At 42.7% G+C, this 16,925-nt stretch overlaps 2 protein-coding genes across 4 annotated transcripts in view; one reads left to right on the top strand and one right to left on the bottom strand.

The window, feature by feature from the left end:
* Positions 1-16,925, bottom strand: part of LOC311036991 (glutamate receptor 2-like) — a gene marked incomplete at its 3' end in the record, with an annotated part of 142,340 nt that overhangs the window by 137 nt on the left and 125,278 nt on the right. Inside the window, exon 19 of one of the 3 annotated variants that reach the window (XM_084046017.1) lies at positions 12,451-12,621. The exons of the other annotated variants lie outside the window; for them this stretch is intronic. Coding sequence (XP_083902143.1) covers positions 12,451-12,621 — 171 coding nt within the window. Of the gene's footprint in view, positions 1-12,450; positions 12,622-16,925 lie in introns of those variants that run through there. 3 annotated transcript variants of the gene reach the window in all.
* LOC311037051 (H-2 class II histocompatibility antigen, A-S alpha chain-like) overlaps positions 1-16,925 on the top strand; it is a 256,812-nt gene that overhangs the window by 196,928 nt on the left and 42,959 nt on the right. The window lies entirely within an intron of this gene.

The raw sequence follows: 16,925 nt of genomic DNA, 5'->3' as shown, positions 1-16,925 counted from the left end.
GCATAGAGAGAGAAACACTATGTCATTAATCTTATAAGAAACCTGATTGTCATCTGCATGGAGAAACAATTTGTCATTAATTGTATAAGAAACCTGAATGTCATCTGCCTAGAGAGAAAAATGACATGTTATTAACCATATTATAATAAACGTGAATGTCATCTGCATAGAGAAACATGTTAACATTATTATAATAAACATGAATGTCATCTGCATAGAGAGAGAAACAACATATACCTTCTTATAATACACCTGCAATAGTTTGTATTAGTTTAGATTGATTTAATGACAGTTAACACAACAGTGTTGCGCGCCTAAAATAGCTCATCTACAAGCTCACAACACGGCGCAGATGTGCCACATTATGAGCTTTTACGTTGGCTATTTTAAGGGTCATGAATACATAAATTGGGCTTTACAATCATTTTCATTATTAGCATTTATCCACTTGAACCCCAGACAGAAAAAAGTGATCCAAGTACAGACACTACACAGGTCCAGTTTACTAAGTCTAGAGGGTTTAACGGTTTATGTTATTGTCGTCACGTTGAGGTGTTCATCAACCGTGAACATGTACAAAATGGATCCATTGTCCATTTAGTAACATTGACAGTATTTTCCAGTGTAGCTTTCTAATACGTGGCTTCAACCTGGCTGTCATCCATAATGCATTTGTGTTGTAAATGACAGTCCACTTACATGTTTCAACAATGGAAATGAAAGTGATGAAGTGAGGTTACTGATTATAATAATGTTATGACACCATTAAATGTCATAACATTTCTGTGAATAAACTGTAGCATCACCTGCATCCCCACCTGGCGCCCCACGAGAGCTGATCTGAGTGGCATTTAAATCATGATATGATATGATATGATATGATATGATATGATATGATATTTGATCAAATGAGGCATCATTTCAGGGGGGCGCCAGGTCTTTACAGGTGATTGACAGCTGAAAACTAGGGATTCCACTGTGTGCGGTAATGCTGCGTTCCGGCAGCCAAGCGGCAGCCACAACTGACCACGCTCACTTCACACTAGTGTTTCTCAAAGGGGGCGGTACCACTCCCCCAGGAGGCGTGGGGGGGGGGGGGGGCACTGAGGTGCTGTTGGGTGGACTTAAAGGACCTTGATATTGGATGGTGGGGGCACTGACCCGATTAGTTTGAGAAAATACAAGACAACACATGTTTAGTATACTTAATTATGCTTACATTAACCACGTTAGCCCTATTTCAGATTTTCATCATTGTTCAAAAATAACAGAAATAGTAAATCTACAATCTCACAACAGCATTTTGATATGATCAGCTAACTTTGAAAATGTGGGTTGATGTGTTAAACGACGTGTTGATGTTCTGTTGACATCGTACAGATGGCAGTCAGTTGGGGTAACGTCATTGGCTATCCTACACAATGACATAATCACGCAACGACATCACAATGTCCTCGTCCACAACGATGTCCTTTATAATGAATCGTCAACTAAACAAAATGTCATTTAGCAAATTTCAACAGCAAATCCTGCTGCTTGTAGTAACTGGTGAAACTCCGTTGTGAACACTTCTGAACAGACAGCGGAGGATTACCAGAACCTGCCTGGACTGTGATTGTGCTGGCGAATCAATTCACTTGACGTTCATCGGCTTCCTTGATTGACCAACCCAACTCTTTGACTTTGTGGATTTGTCAGCCTCTGTGAGACATTTGTGGCATTGAACCAATATAAGCGATACACCTTAAGACTCTAAGGTGTTAGAAATGTTGGACGGTACATCTGAATGGAGCACCAGAACGGTACCATTATGCTGCTGTTGCTGTGGAGCACAAAGTGTACTGCTTTGGAGGGCTCCATTTTGGTAACAGTGATCAGATTGGTGTGCATGTCTTCAACACAGTCTCTTTACTCTGGATCCAGTTGCTTCCAGTGACAGCTGGAAGAGGAGCATGTCACAATGAGATTCCCTCTTTATACCAAGGCTACACAAGGTGCCATAACCTTAACCGCACGCGGAAGCCACGTAGTCGGAATAATGGGATGTCGGACAAATGGGCAGTCCCCACACAGCTGCACTCATAGGAGATAGCATCTACATCTGGGGAGGGTATCCTAACTACATCGGGATTTATGCATTTAATGTCGACACCCACAGATGGTTCAAACCCAAGACGTCTGGGACTGTTCCAGAGACAAGGAGCTACCACTCAGCCTGTGTCTTGGGGGAGGTCATGTTTATCCATGGAGGACGCCTCCACCTCGCTGGATTTACTAATGACATCTACATGTTGGACACTAGGTTGGGACAATATGGGTATCTCACAATACAATATCTGTGGCGATATTAGGCCCTCGATAACAATAATATCGCGATATTCGATATATTGCGATATCACGATATATTGCATGAAATTTCACCAATGATATATCACGATAGTCCTTGTATTCAATTCATAAACACATAAAATAGCACCAAACAGTTCAAAATCATCATTACACAAATACAGAGTCGGATTCTTTTATTGATTTTTTTATATTGATTTTTTCCGGCAGTATATTGATTATTTATCGCAGGAGAAAGTATCGCGATATATCGCAATATCGATATATCGTCCCACCCCTATTGGACACCACCACAATGGTCTGGTCTTTAATTAACACCAGAGGAACTCCACCACCTGATTCACATGGTCACTCTGCCACCACCATCGGGACAAAGATGTTTGTATTTGGTGGCCGAGGGGACTATGATGTTTACTACAACATCATCAGAGTGTTTGATACAGAGACTAGCTGCTGGCTGAACACACCTTCTGCACAGCTGTACATATTTGGTGGCTGGACCTGGGACCGGAACTTCACTGATCTGTGGAAGTTCAACCCAGAGACCTTCTCCTGGAAGAAGGTTAAGCTCAAGGGGAGAGGTCTGTGTTCATCAAGGTATTGTATGTGCTGTTGCATGGTTGGAGATTATATCATCCTATTTAGAGGTGACCTGTACATCTTAGACCTCAGTCCTAGTCAGAAGACATTATGCAAGGTAGCAGTTATTCATTACGGTCTGGAGCTGTCAGGACTCCCACACAACATCGGGTGGGAACTGGCAGCCATGACTACCACTGCAACTACTGCAATAGAAAGAAAGAAATCCACTAAAACAAACAAACTAACAAACAAACAAGTACAACGATGACCCGCTGGAAAAGATTGAATCACAGATTACAGATGTCTTTTTTCCATTAAACGTTCATAATAATGCTTGTTTGGAACCTGCACCAAATTAGCTTATTTGATTGTTTGTGATCAACAAAGAGACCCAGTTAGAGTCTGACGTTCCAATATATATTTCCCCTCGGGATGATAATAAACAGACATGCGTTATGTGCCATAAACGGTCTGGACCGTTTTTGGCCCTTTTTTTTTTAAATATATTTTTCCCACGTGGGGCGCTCTAACGAAATGATAACCAATGTTAAATCCTTGACTAAAAGCTTAATATCTCCTATTTCTTTTTAACGTGGTGGAAGTGAGCCATTTTCGATCGGCAATCACTCTGCAATGGAGGATCGCGTTAGACATATTATTGTTCCAGGCGTTAGTCGGGACCCTCCGCCGTCTCGCACGGAGGCTTTGTTTACATGCACGTCCACGTCAGGGCTTCTACAGCACGAAACATATCAACGTAAGTGGATGGAAGATATGCTGGCAATGAATGTACCCTATTTTAATAAACCACTGGCACACAATGTGTTAAATGGATGTGGGGGGGGTAAGGGACCTGGATATTGGATGAGGGGCGCTGGCCAAAAAATGATTGGGAACAATGGATTGTGCACTCCGAGTAAGGAATTAGACTTTGCCCCAGGTGAACGAGTTTAAGTATCTCGGGGTCTTGTTCATGAGTGAGGGGAGGGCGGAGCAGGAGATCAGCCAGAGAATCAGAGCAGCAGGAGCAGTATTGCAGTCGGGAGGCATGCGTTAATCCGACAGACCTTTTCTCCGGCTATGTGGCATCCGCGTGCGGTTAGGGTTAGGGTGCGGGTTTGGTTCGGGTTTAGTATTGGAAACGTCGGAGCGCTGCGCTGTCGGAGGAATGCGCTGTCGGACTAACGTACTGCACCCATTGCAGTCACCGTACCGCACTGTTGTGACGAGAGCTGAGCCAGAATGCAAAGCTCTCGGTCTACCGAGCAATCTTCGTTCCTACACTCACCTATGGTCATGAAGTGGGGGTTATGACCCAAAGCATAAGGTTGCGGATACAAGTGGCCAAAATTAGTTTTCTCACTCTATCTCCCTTAGAGTAAGGGTGAGAAGTTCAGTCACCCTCGGAGTAGAGCCGCTGCTCCTTGACTTGGAAAGGAGCCAGCTTAGGTGGTTCGGTCAGCTAGTGCGGATGCCTCCTGGCGTCTCTTCCTATAGGGAGGTCCTCACTGCACTTCCCACTGGGAGGAGACCCCGGGGTAGACCAAGGACCAGATGGGGGGATTACATGGCCACACTGGCCGTGGAACGCCTCAGGATTTCCCAGGAGGAAGTGGCTAATGTTGCTCAGGAAAGGGAAGCCTGGAGCTATCTGCTGAAACTGTTTCCCCTGCGACCTGACTCTGGATAAGCGATTGAAGATGGATGGATGCTTTAGACAATGCTTGTGGCTCCACCAGACCTGTGTCAGACACATCTTAGCCCCAGAAGCGGGAAGAGTGCATTTAGTTGCTTATTTGGGCTGGTTTCCTAATGTTTAAACCAGTGGTTCCCACATTTTTTTTGTTCATGTCAAGGACCCCCATATTAATATGTAATTGTCCACAAACCTCCATCTGAAAATATTTTGTGCCATGAACCCAGGGATACAAGATTTGTTCTGTTAAAATATTTCCAAAATATTCAAAATATTTCACTTTGTTCTAAATATTGTTTGAAAATAGCAGATCTACAACCTCACAACGTGTCAGGATGCAACACGTTGTGAGCTTGTAGATGTTGTTTTGGGCTTGTTTTCATAGACCTGGCCACTTGTTTCCCTTGCAAAATCTGGCAACACTGTGATGCAGCCTTACACAGGACAAAAGCACACAGAATACAGATGAGAATGACTAGCAGTGGTGGCTAACGGCGGCTAGGTTAACGGCAGCTAAACACACCTAAAGAAATGAGCATGGTTTTGAATGTCATCTTGTGGGAAATAAACTTTCTACAGTAGTAATAGTAGTACAAAGTAATGAACAGAGGGAGTGCATCAGTGAGTCTTTTATTCAGAAGAGAGTAGCTCAAATCTATGCTACATGCTGAATGGAACGGTACAGACGAGCACTGCTGCCATCCAAAAACGACAACAAAGCCTATCACAATATACCATGGAATGTTATAGTGTCATAAAAATAGATATCATTTTCATGTTATGACAAGATATTCTATTCTATTCATTGTTACGCAATGCATTTTTATCTTGTTTTAACGTGGGACGTCTGATGTTTTAACCTTGATCGATTGATTGATTTATTTATATATTATGGCATTGCAGCAATATGCTTCGGTAAGAATGTAACTCTGCGATCTGTATTATTAAGATGTAACTTGCTGTGACCACCAGTCACCACACGGTGTCTCCAAGAGCACCGAAATAGACCATCGTCAGGATTAAGCAGCGTTATGACGACATAAATCAACTGTAATTGGAGAACCTTAAAGACAAAGATTATCGTTAGTGTCATTCAAAGCAGGTGTTCAGTGCACTGTATATGCATGTTCAGTACAAGCCATGTAGCGATGCATGATTGCATGGAACAGCATGATGAGAAAAAGACAAAAGACACCCACATTCCCGGACCTACGAGGCTGCGGTGCACTGGTACAGTGAAATATGAGTCTACACAGCAACATCCACGAGTACTGAACTCGTGGATCGTGGATTGAACTCTGTCATGACAGAGTTCAATTAAACCAGAATCTTGGCCCGGCACCTAGGCTCCAAAGTAGCCTGACAGCGAGTTGCGGGTTCGAGTCCCGATCCCGACGGCCTTTGCTTGCATGTCACTCCCCATCTCTCTCCCCATTTCCTGCCAGCCTACTATCCTGTCAATAAAGGCATGAAAGCCAAAATAAGAGAGAATCTTGACTGTGTAGGATGACATTGCAGCTAGCGTGACATCAGCATCACCAACAACTTGGAGGTAGCAGGTCGATGTCCAACTGGAAAATAGACCAGGATTATCGCTGGATTTCATTTTTAATTTGCTCGATTCCAATTACTTGACTTCTTCGCCACTCCGACACTGTCTGAGATGTTTGATGTTCTACTATAGGCTGATTTATACTTTGTTGCTCGCTGGTTTTGCACACAAAGAAATGACGATCTTTAAGCTCACAACACAACGCTGAAATGTGTTTATGCGACCTTATAGATCAGCTATCTTTGGACTGTGACATGGTGTGCAACCGCATATAAAGGCCCTTACACAACTGGAGCATGTATTCCGTGCAAATAATTCACGTTAATTTAAACGATTTGTGTCATGAGTACATCCACACAGACCGTGATTTTTTTTAAAAAACAAGGTTGATTAGTTAACCGTGAATAAAAGCATCAAACTGTATGAGGCATCACCACATTAATAGTTTAACGTGAAAAATTCACACAAACATTTCCGGATCCTGGTGTGTGAGGACCTGAAATCAGGCATGTCGTCTGCCTAAAGGTTTTGAAGTCTACATAAATATTCGCACTCTCAAGCCGTCCTATGGTGACGCCATGGGACCGGATGTGATCAAACATCGAACGTCAGTTGATGTTGTCCTGATGGAACTGATTCCGGAACAGGATCCTCAATGTTGGATCCGGTTCCTCCGATTCCTCCGGGTCCGGATCCCAACCCTATCGTCCCAATAGGAACAGAATCGTAAATCAATCATCGCTTTCCCCCTATCAGCTTGCGACGTCGCGGGTTTACCTCCCGAAAAGTCAAACAGTGCCGTATGGTCACGTCCGGTCCCATGCTGTCACCCGTTTTCCGGGAGTGAGAGTGATAATGCGTATATGTTTTTGAAGTCAACGGCATTCATGATGCCGTCAACCTGCTGCAGTCAGGTGGCGGGCGGGGATGGGATATGGAAAGCTGTTCTGCCCTTGGCTCATGGGAATGCTGACATCACTACAGCTGTGAAATGATTGGCTCTTGATGTCTGTCTACTGAGAGGATGATTGGCTAGAGATAAAGAGAAAGAGAGAGGAAAGGGAGGGTGAGTGAGTGAGGGTAAAGGGAGTATATCCTGGTCCCCAGAGAGGTTAAATTACTTTTCTGCATTTTCCCAGCAGAAGGCTGCTCAGATGGGAGCACTTAAAGCCCAGTGACACTTTGGTAGAGGTTTGGGTTTGGTAGTTACCTTGCTATGATTTAACTCCAAATATTGGTTAGATAACTTCAATAGTTTCGCCGTTGATTAGTAATTCATATTCCAAAATAGTCTTCACATAGACTTAACATTGTACAGTGAATCAGCTCTCAAAGTCACTCTTTTAGCACATAAACGAACACATACACAGCTACCAGTATATAGTATAACAAGAGAAAAAGTGTTGCACACTCTGGCTCCAAATGAAGTTTATTTTTATCTATTTTGTATTGACGTTTTGGCCTGCTGGCCTTCATCATCAAATGAACAAATTATACAAACAACAAAATGTGTTAACGATGAAGTGTGGTCCCATCAAAAGGACAAACTTCAAGCAAACTAGAGCAAGGACTTACTTAAAAAAGTGGCCACGGCCCTGAGGAAGACATGGGTTGGCATCTTTGGCCTTTTATTTTTATTTTTTTATAATGTAGCCCTGTCTAATTAAAGGCTTTTTTAAGTAAGTCCTTGCTCGAGTGTGCTTGACACTTGTCCTTGTGATGGGACCCCTCTTCATCACTGATCCTGTATTGTCTTGGTGAGCCACCTCATCACCACCTGGACTGGAGTCTTCACCCGTTGAACTTTAACCCATTAAGACCTGAAGCAGATTCTACAAATGTCTTCTAAATCCCAACAGTTTTCTGAAAAAATTACATATGTTTCTATATCAGTGGTGCTCAAACTTTTTCATGTCAAGGACCCCCAAAATGATATGTATTTGGCCGCGGACCCCCATCTCAAAATGTGTTGTTCCAGGGACCCCCAGAAGCAAAGAATAGAGTTAAAAATGTTTGCTTTAAACAATATATATTCAAAGATTTGCAAACATTTTCACATTTTTTCAAAAATAGCAGATCTACAAGCTCGTAGCGCGGCACTCGGTGCCGCACTATGAGCTTGTATATCTGCTATTTTTGAATAGCCAAAGTGTAAAATAATGCTTTTTAGCTCACATGAAAAAGTGACGTTCCAGGTCTTATTGGGTTAAGAAGCACTTGGCTTGCCTTTGTTCTTTGAACAAAATGTGTTCATTCTGATGAAGGCCAGCAGGCCAGCATGCCAATTAAAAAGAATGTTGTACCGAGCCAGAGTGTGCAAGACTTTTTTCTTCTCTTTAAAGTTTGTTACTAGTAGTCAGCACCTCACCACCACAGCCATTGGTGCGCGTTCCCTTTCCTACTAGTATTCACCTGTTTCCTAGGCTGTGTGTTTTCCACTTCCTGTCGATTTCATTGGATATCATTGGTCATCTGACCAGTTTCATTGGATTTCATTGGATCAAATCGACAGGAAGTGGAAAAACACACAGCCTACGAAACAGGTGGATACAGTCCACTGTCCACTAGTCTCGCATGGCCAGACTGTTGCCTCCCACAATATTCAAATGTTTCTGGTCATACAGTCTGGGACTCGGAACCTCTGATCATGATTAACATACAAACCGGATGTGAAGCCTCCTCCCCACTTCCGTTTCGTCTTTACATTCGCGCAAAGTTATCCTAATATAAATCAAAATCATCTAAGTATATGAACGGAAGTGCCAGTTTCCTCAATCGGATTTCGGGAGGTGTAGTTCCAGACTCTATATAGCATTCAGAGATTGTGGAATTGTTGTCCGGCTACGCGAGACTAACTGTCCACCGACCCACCCCCCAGGCCACGGGTTCCCAAACTTTGTAGCTCGAGACAGGACCCACAGGACCCAAGCTAGTGAAAATAGCAGATCTACAAGCTCACAACGTGTCGCGATGCATTGTGAGCTTGTAGATCAGCTACTTCCACTACTTTTTTTAAACATTTATTTTCAAATTTAAGGAATTTATTGTATATATTGTTTTTAATTCACAGGGGAAAAAAAGTGGGACTTTTCTAGATTTTCTTTTAAATAATAATACTTAAACACAAAATGTGGGAAACAAAAAATAAGGGGATATTTTACTCGCAACCCATAAAAATGTGCCCGCGACCCACAATTGGGTCCCGGCCCACTGTTTGGGAAACAGTACTCTAGGCAATTTCAATATAGGATATGTTGAGAGCTATTGAGCATATTTGGAGTTCCATCATAGCAAGGTAACTACAGTACACAGCCCACACCTCTACCAAAGGGTCATTATGCGTTGCAATTCCCAAGACGGCCACTTTATACCCAGTCAGCTACGACCGCCCTGGGGAGAAGGAGAGAGAGAGAGAGAGAGAGAGAGAGAAGGAGGGTGGAGGCAGGGGCCAGGGGCCAAGAGGAGAGCAGGGCACAGGAAGTGACAGGAGAGGAAGACGGAGGAAGACGGACCAAAGGACAGAGATAGAGGAAGAGGAAGAGGCGTTGGTTAGCCATGGGATGGGTGAGGAGAGGTGAGGTGGAGCGGGGGAGGGGGGGAGAGCTTTGGGGGGGGAGGGGGGAGGGTGAGACAGATAGCGTCACAGCCATCCATACAGAGACACTGGCCAGGATGCACTGACAGTTACATGGTACACTGTGTGTCGCTAACGTGACTGTGCGTGTCCCTAACGTCTGTGTGCGTGTGCATACGTGCGTGCGTGCGTGTGAATAAAGCAATTTGTTATTTTATTTGTATTAAAGTATTTCACCCCTCACTGCGTGAAGCCTTGAATAATATAATTTGTGCTTTTGTCGCATTCCTTTTACGGTCAATGAACAATCCCAAAAAAACTAAGTACTGTAGACTTGATTATTTGAAGTTAAGAGGCGGGCCAAGAATAAAAACAGCAAAACTATATATATATAATAAAAACAATCTGCGAATCTCTAACACAGCCATCAGAGTATAATCCAAGAGTACCTCATTACTTCAAAACACAGCTTTTCCGGAGACAATTTCACTTCGTAATTCACCTCAGGTGCAAACCGTGTCACGCACGAGCGAGCAACGCTCCTGGGCGAGCCCGCGAGCGTTCAACAGGAGCGCAGAGTACACACGGGCGCGCAGCCAGGCGTATGTGTCATTCGTGCATGAGACAATTTAGCCTGGAAGTGAATTAAAAACAAAAGCCAAAAACATTTCAGCTTAAAGCAATGTTTTAGAAGTAGGTACGTCTAGACACTGTGAGTGTTGTTTTGGAGTTTATAAACATATTGCATTATGTAGTTTTGCAGTTGTTCATCTTGGCCGCCTATATTCATTTAAATTAATTTGTTTTTGGAATTTTTATTTGCCCTATTGGAACGAAACAACAACAAAACAGCAGCCTCTCGTCTTTAGTAAAAAATAAAAAATACACTTTTGCTACTCACCAAAACAAAGACGGTTTTATGGAGTTGAAAGCCTACTCTACTTAGCGGGAAAACTCTGAGCCCCCCACCTCCCGTCTAAATACACTTTTTGGCCAGAAAAGAAAATATTTCACCGGAAGGAAAACATATTTTTGGTTACTCCACTGCACCCTTTACAGATTTGGTCAATGGAATGTTTCTATTTACCAGATTTTTCCCTCCGATGAAATATTTTCTTTTCTGACCAAAAAGTGTATTTTAGACGTGAGGTGGGGGGCTCAGAATGTTCCCACTTAGTAGAGTACAGTGTTGATTTCGTTGACTAAAACTATGACGAAAAATGTTTGTTGACAACCTTTTTTCACTCACAAAAATGAAATAAAAACAAAATTAAAACTAAGCTACGGTGACTAAAACTAAGACTAAATATATTGACAATTTCGTTTAAAAACTAGACCAAAATATTAGTGAGGGACGAGTGGAGAAGAGATCCAGTAGAACTAAAAGACAATTCATTTTATGTTTGGTTGCTCTCGGGTGTTGCGCTCTGAAAATAGCAGATCTACAAGCTCACAACGTGTCGCGATGCGTTGTGATCAGCTATTTTGTAGATCAGCTATTTTCAGCATGCTACCAAGTGTAAAATCAGTCATTACGACGCCATCACGGCACCACCAAAATACATTTTAGTCGACTAAATCAACTGTAGATTTAGTCGAATATAATCTTATGATATTTAGTCGACTAAATCAACTGTAGATTTAGTCGAATATAATCTTATGATATTTAGTCGACTAAAACTAGACAAAAAACATGTCAGATGACTAAAATATGACTTTCAAAAGACTATGACTGAAACGAAATCAAAATTTGCTGTCAAAATCAACACTGGTAGAGTAGGCTTCAACTCCATAAAGTCTTTGTTTCGGTGAGTAGCAAAAGTGTATTTTATATTTTTACTACAGACGAGAGGCTGCGCAGCCTGCGCTACCTCGGTGCGAGGGGAAAGGATCAAAAGTACCATAGCGTTAAGGAGAACTCCCTCTAACGCTATGGACCAGAGCTAACTGCTGGTATAGAAGGAAATAATGGGTAAAACAAAAGTATGTATTGTTTTGTTATGTAAACACAGGGCAAAGTCATGTAGGCTACTATGCCTTTAAACAGACTTTGGATCAGTGGTGGGAAAAAGTACTCTGTTTTACGTAAGTAAAAGTATCAATACTGAAATGTAGAAATACTCCGTTACAAGTAAAAGTCTGGTGTTCAAAATGTACTTGAGTAAAAGTACAAAAGGATTGGTATCAAAATGTACTGAAAGTATCAAAAGTAAAAGTACTGAAATGTTTGAAAATAGCAGATCTACAAGCAGATCTACAAGCAGATCACATCGCGGCGCGTTGTGAGCTTATAGATCAGCTATTTTCAAATAGCCTAGGTATAAAATAGGGCTAAAGTGGCTAATGTATGTTTTATAATGTAATCATGTATATCTGCAAAGTAACTAGTAACACCATTTTTTAAATAATTGTAGTGGAGTAAAAGTGCAATATTTGCCTCTGAGATGTAGTGGAGCAGAAGTAAAAGTATTGGAAATTGGAAATACTCAAGTAAGGTTCAAATACCTAAAAATTGTACGTATAAGTAACAGTACTTGAGTGCATGTACTTAGTTACTTTCCACCACTGCTTTGGAATGCATGGAACACTAATATCAGTGTTAAAAAATACATAAAAAGGACAGGTCTCCGTATGTATGGCTGGGAGGTGTGGGAGCGTTTTGCTTTAGCCAGGGAATCATCATCTCTCATCCTACCGCTGTTAGATCTTGACGCTCTCGATGCCGTAAACGTTGTAGCCCTCTTTATAGGTGGCGTAGTTTGGCTGGTGGCCGGGAGACTGCAGGTTGTAGTTGGGGGGGTGTTGCGGGGAGGAGAGTGTGTGTGTGTAGTTCCCTGTGTGCTGGGGGGAGGACAGGGTGTTCGCTGCCACCTTCACAACGGAAATACATCGTTACACACATTGATAGTACCGGACATAAGGAACAATGGGCTCTATGCGCAGCGGCCATATTGGAAATAAATATGGGCCTCTTCCTTATACAGGTGTTACCGATGTTACTAATTAAGGCTCTGTTCCATTTAGTGTAGCACAGTGGTTCTCAAACGTTTCAATTTCAAGGACCCCTCTAAGTCTGAAAGTGTACAAATGGAACCAAATGGACCCGTAACACTCTCAGAGTTACACACCCGTAAGGGGCCATTTGGAACCCCCTCAAGGAACCATTTCCCGTGAGCCAACACATATCAGCACGCTGACTCTGTTTGACCTGAATGGAACAGAGCCTTCATTAGTACAATTGGTAACACCTGTGAAGGAAGTATAAGGAAGAGGCCAGATTTCTGTCCGATGTGGCTGCTGTGCATAGAGTCTATACTCAGTGTTCATTAAAGGGGGGTGTACGTTTTCTGCTTGTTTGTTTGTTAAGAAGTTAAAGCTCTATATCGTGATAGTAATCATTGCTATGGGCTGTTTGTTTCCGTAACACCCTTTAGTAAACAGGAAATACGTACATTTTCAGCTGGGTACCAATTTTACCCAATCAGGAGAGAGAACCCTGCAGAGATCATTTATCAGCAGTTCCAATTTTGACTGTTTTTTTTTTTTTAGTTTGTTTTGTTCTCTTACAATTTGACTTGTTTATCCTTTTTTCTTTGCTTCTCCTGTTAACTAAAGGGCTGGAGATAGCAAAGGGCTGGAGATAGCAATGATCATTATCAGAAAAAAAGCGCTAATTAACACTTATTTTAACAAAATAAAACAAAAGAAAATCATGACACCCCCTTTAACATCAGTACAAATGGATAATGAACACTGATGATGCCATTGTATCAATAGTTGTTGTAGTAGTAGTAGTAGTAGCAGCAGTAGTAGTAGTGTAGATTTGCATACCAATGCGTGATGATTTCTTTGTACACTGCAAAATGCTGAGTTTTCAATTTAACTGGAGTGTAATAATCCACCCATAGTTAAATTAAACTTTACAACATGATATCGTCAACTAATGAATGCATATTCATTACAAACCAGAAATACAACACATGGGCACATGTCAAAAATACATCACCTGTAATCTATCAAGAATACGTGGAAATGAATCAAATAATATTACAGTCAACTTATATCTAATCACATATTTGAATACATTAAAATATAACACACAAATGGCTCACAACCCTCAAACTAATTATGTTTGATAATGATATTGAATTATATTACAGTCTGTTATTTGTAGGCAGGCTTGTACTTTTGAGCTTTTTGGATACATTATTGAGTTTACTGTAGAGGTCTTCACGGGTCAAATATAAATACCCAAACCCAAATCGACCGGTGACATTTTTACCCGGAACCGAATGGACCCGGCCTATGGTCCAATATGAAGGACCGATACCTGAATGGACCCGCGAAAACATTACCCGGAACCGAATGGACCTGGACCATTGTTAGAAATCTGAGTTCCGGACCCGACCGAGAGCTGTCGGACCCCGACCCATATAGGTTAAACAACATTTAATGTTTAACAACACGCTATGGCAACTCGACTGTTTTACCATTTTGAACCATTAACCAAAGCGTTACGTTAATCGACAATATTTGATATAACTGGTGTATATAAATGAGTGGGTCACATGTCCAAGGATTCGTCAGTGATGTCACAGACGAATCCTTGTTATCTCTAAACCAGCTTTAAACCAATTTCGAACATGGCGTAGCGTCCGTGCTACTTCCTTGTTGCATAGTGACATCACTGTCGAATCCTTGGTATCATATCGTGTGTGTTGATCAGCGCCGTTAATACGCGGCCAGTCATTGACTGCGTCACTGCCAGTCTGTCTTCTGAGCGACCCCCCTCCCTCCCTCCACTCGGGTATTAATGGAACCGTCCATTTCACAGTCTGAGCCCCGAGACCCCGCGCTCGCCGGGTCCACTCGGGTATTAGTGAAATCGTCCATTTCACAGTCTGAGCCCCGAGACCCCCCGCTCGCCTTGTCAACTCGGGTATTAGTGGAACCGTCCATTTCACAGTCGGAGACCCGAGACCCGAGACAGACTGTACCGGCTCCGACCCGGACCGGGAGTCACTTCTTGTGAATGGACCCGTGACCGAGCCGGGTACGGGTCGGAACCCGGGTATTTCGGGTTACATGCCTAACCCGAAGACCTCTAGTTTACAGCATCAGTTTATGGTTGGTAACCATTTTTGTAGCATGCTTACACTCTTCTCTTTCTTTTCTTTTGTTTTATTTTCTTATCTTATTTTTGGAATACAGTTCTGATATTAACACATCGGGTGCCAAACACGGTCTGAACCGTGTGTTTACATAGTGGCGGTTCCGAAGCTTTGGTGCCGAACACGGTCTGAACCGTGATTTCAGTCTTTTTGTTTTTTTCGTTTTTCTCCGCGCGGGCGGGGCTAGAGCAGCTCTGGGAGCACCCATTGTAATCCTGCGAAGGAAGTGCCAGATCGCTCACCGGAAACACTTTTTTTCCGCCCATCCGGTTCCTGTCTATTTCCTACTTTGAAACGCCTATATCTCCGAATCTGTTTCCTGTGGGGAAAAACGGTCATGCGCGATGCGCGATTCCCCCCCCCGTTGTAACTCGGCAGGGTAATGTTATGGTTCCAGCCTGTAGCCAGGCTCATGGCAGAACATGAATCGATGCTTTTTTTTGCGTGGATTTGCTTGTAACGCACGCGGAAACAACAAACAGCAAAGCGCAGTCAATGGGAGAATGCTGGCACCCACGGTAAGTTGTTATGAAAAAACGCTGGCACCCGATGTGTTAATAGTTTTTTTTTTTTTTTTTTTTTAAGTCTAACACCACTGACATAGAAATGCTTCCATAAAACACAGCTAGCATATCGGAGCTCTCCGCCTATTGATTCATCTAAGTGGGGAAATCCAAACTCATAGAATGGGCTTGGACGGTGGTGAAATCCAGCAGTAACAAACCTATGCATTGAAAACCGATCCCATATGAAGGATCACCTTAAAGTACTTGCTTTGTTTCCGCAATGCAGTTCTTTTTTTCAAGCCTCCAAATTGTTTCCGCCCATTCATCGAATGTATCAGTAAGCGGAGATGTCTGATCGTCATGGTTAGGCTACATGGGACTACTGACTACTACCTACAATGATTTGAATTGTCGCTGTCAAGCCTGATGTACTGTATATACTTCATCATGCTGAAAATAGCAGACCTATAATCTCACACATCCCCAGTGTGTTGTGAGCTTGTAGATGGGCTATTTCCAGTGTGCAATACCGTCGCACCGACAGAGCGTAAATTAGGCATTATCCTTTCCAAAGCCTTTAAAGTGCCAGTTCATAACTTTATTTTTTAGAGTTCATGCGGGCTCACGCTTAGTAATAATCAGCCCTGAGTTGATTTTCATTGATGAAGCAGTCATTCACGACGTGTGCTAACCAACAATAACCTTTTGTGTTCTGCACACCGAATTATTGGCAAGGGTTTGAACAATGGGCAGGCAAACAACCTGCTCTTCCATTGTGTCCGGGTAGCTCGTTCATTAGAGCAGGGGTCTTCAACAGGGGGTCCGGGACCCCTAGGGGGTCCTCAGAGTTACTATAGGTGGTCCGCAAAATCTTTGTGTGATATGATTTTTTTTTTTTACATTAACCACTTGAACCCTAGCATCCCTACTCTGAGGAGAACTTCAGCCAAAAATAGCCGATCTACAAGCTCACAACGCCGCGTTGTGAGCTTGTAGATCGGCTATTTTTGGCTAAAGTGGTATAGGTGTAGAGGGGGAAAAAAGCAGAACAAGTAAAAAAAAATCACACCCTGTGTGAAGGTAGCGGCGCCGTTGATACATTATGTCATCGATATGTGTTTATAATGTGTTTATAGCCATGTGTCACGTGAAGCTTGACCAATCACTTTGTTAACGGGTCTGACCAATCAGAGCGTTGACGGGTCTGACCAATCAGAACGTTGGCGGTGAACACGGACAAAGTCAGGTATAGAGCAGGATCCTAGCGACGCTAAAAATCACACCCAGTGTGAAGTGAGCGGTGTTATTTAAGGTCATCACAGTGATGGAAGCTCACTTTTTTTTTTTTTTAAGTGCGTGGTGCTATTTATAGATTATGAATTTCATCATGCGTCTCGCTAGCCAATCACAATTCTGAATACTTATCAGCCAATCACAGTACAGCAAAAGACACATTTTCACGACGGATGGGTCATGGGTCCCAACCCCACTTATAGGA

The sequence above is a fragment of the Gymnoscopelus microlampas genome (assembly GCF_963454915.1).
Source record: "Gymnoscopelus microlampas genome assembly, chromosome: 2".
Taxonomy (NCBI): Eukaryota; Metazoa; Chordata; class Actinopteri; order Myctophiformes; family Myctophidae; genus Gymnoscopelus; species Gymnoscopelus microlampas.
The sequence above is the reverse complement of the archived record's forward strand: the minus strand, read 5'-3'. Positions and strand labels throughout refer to the sequence as shown.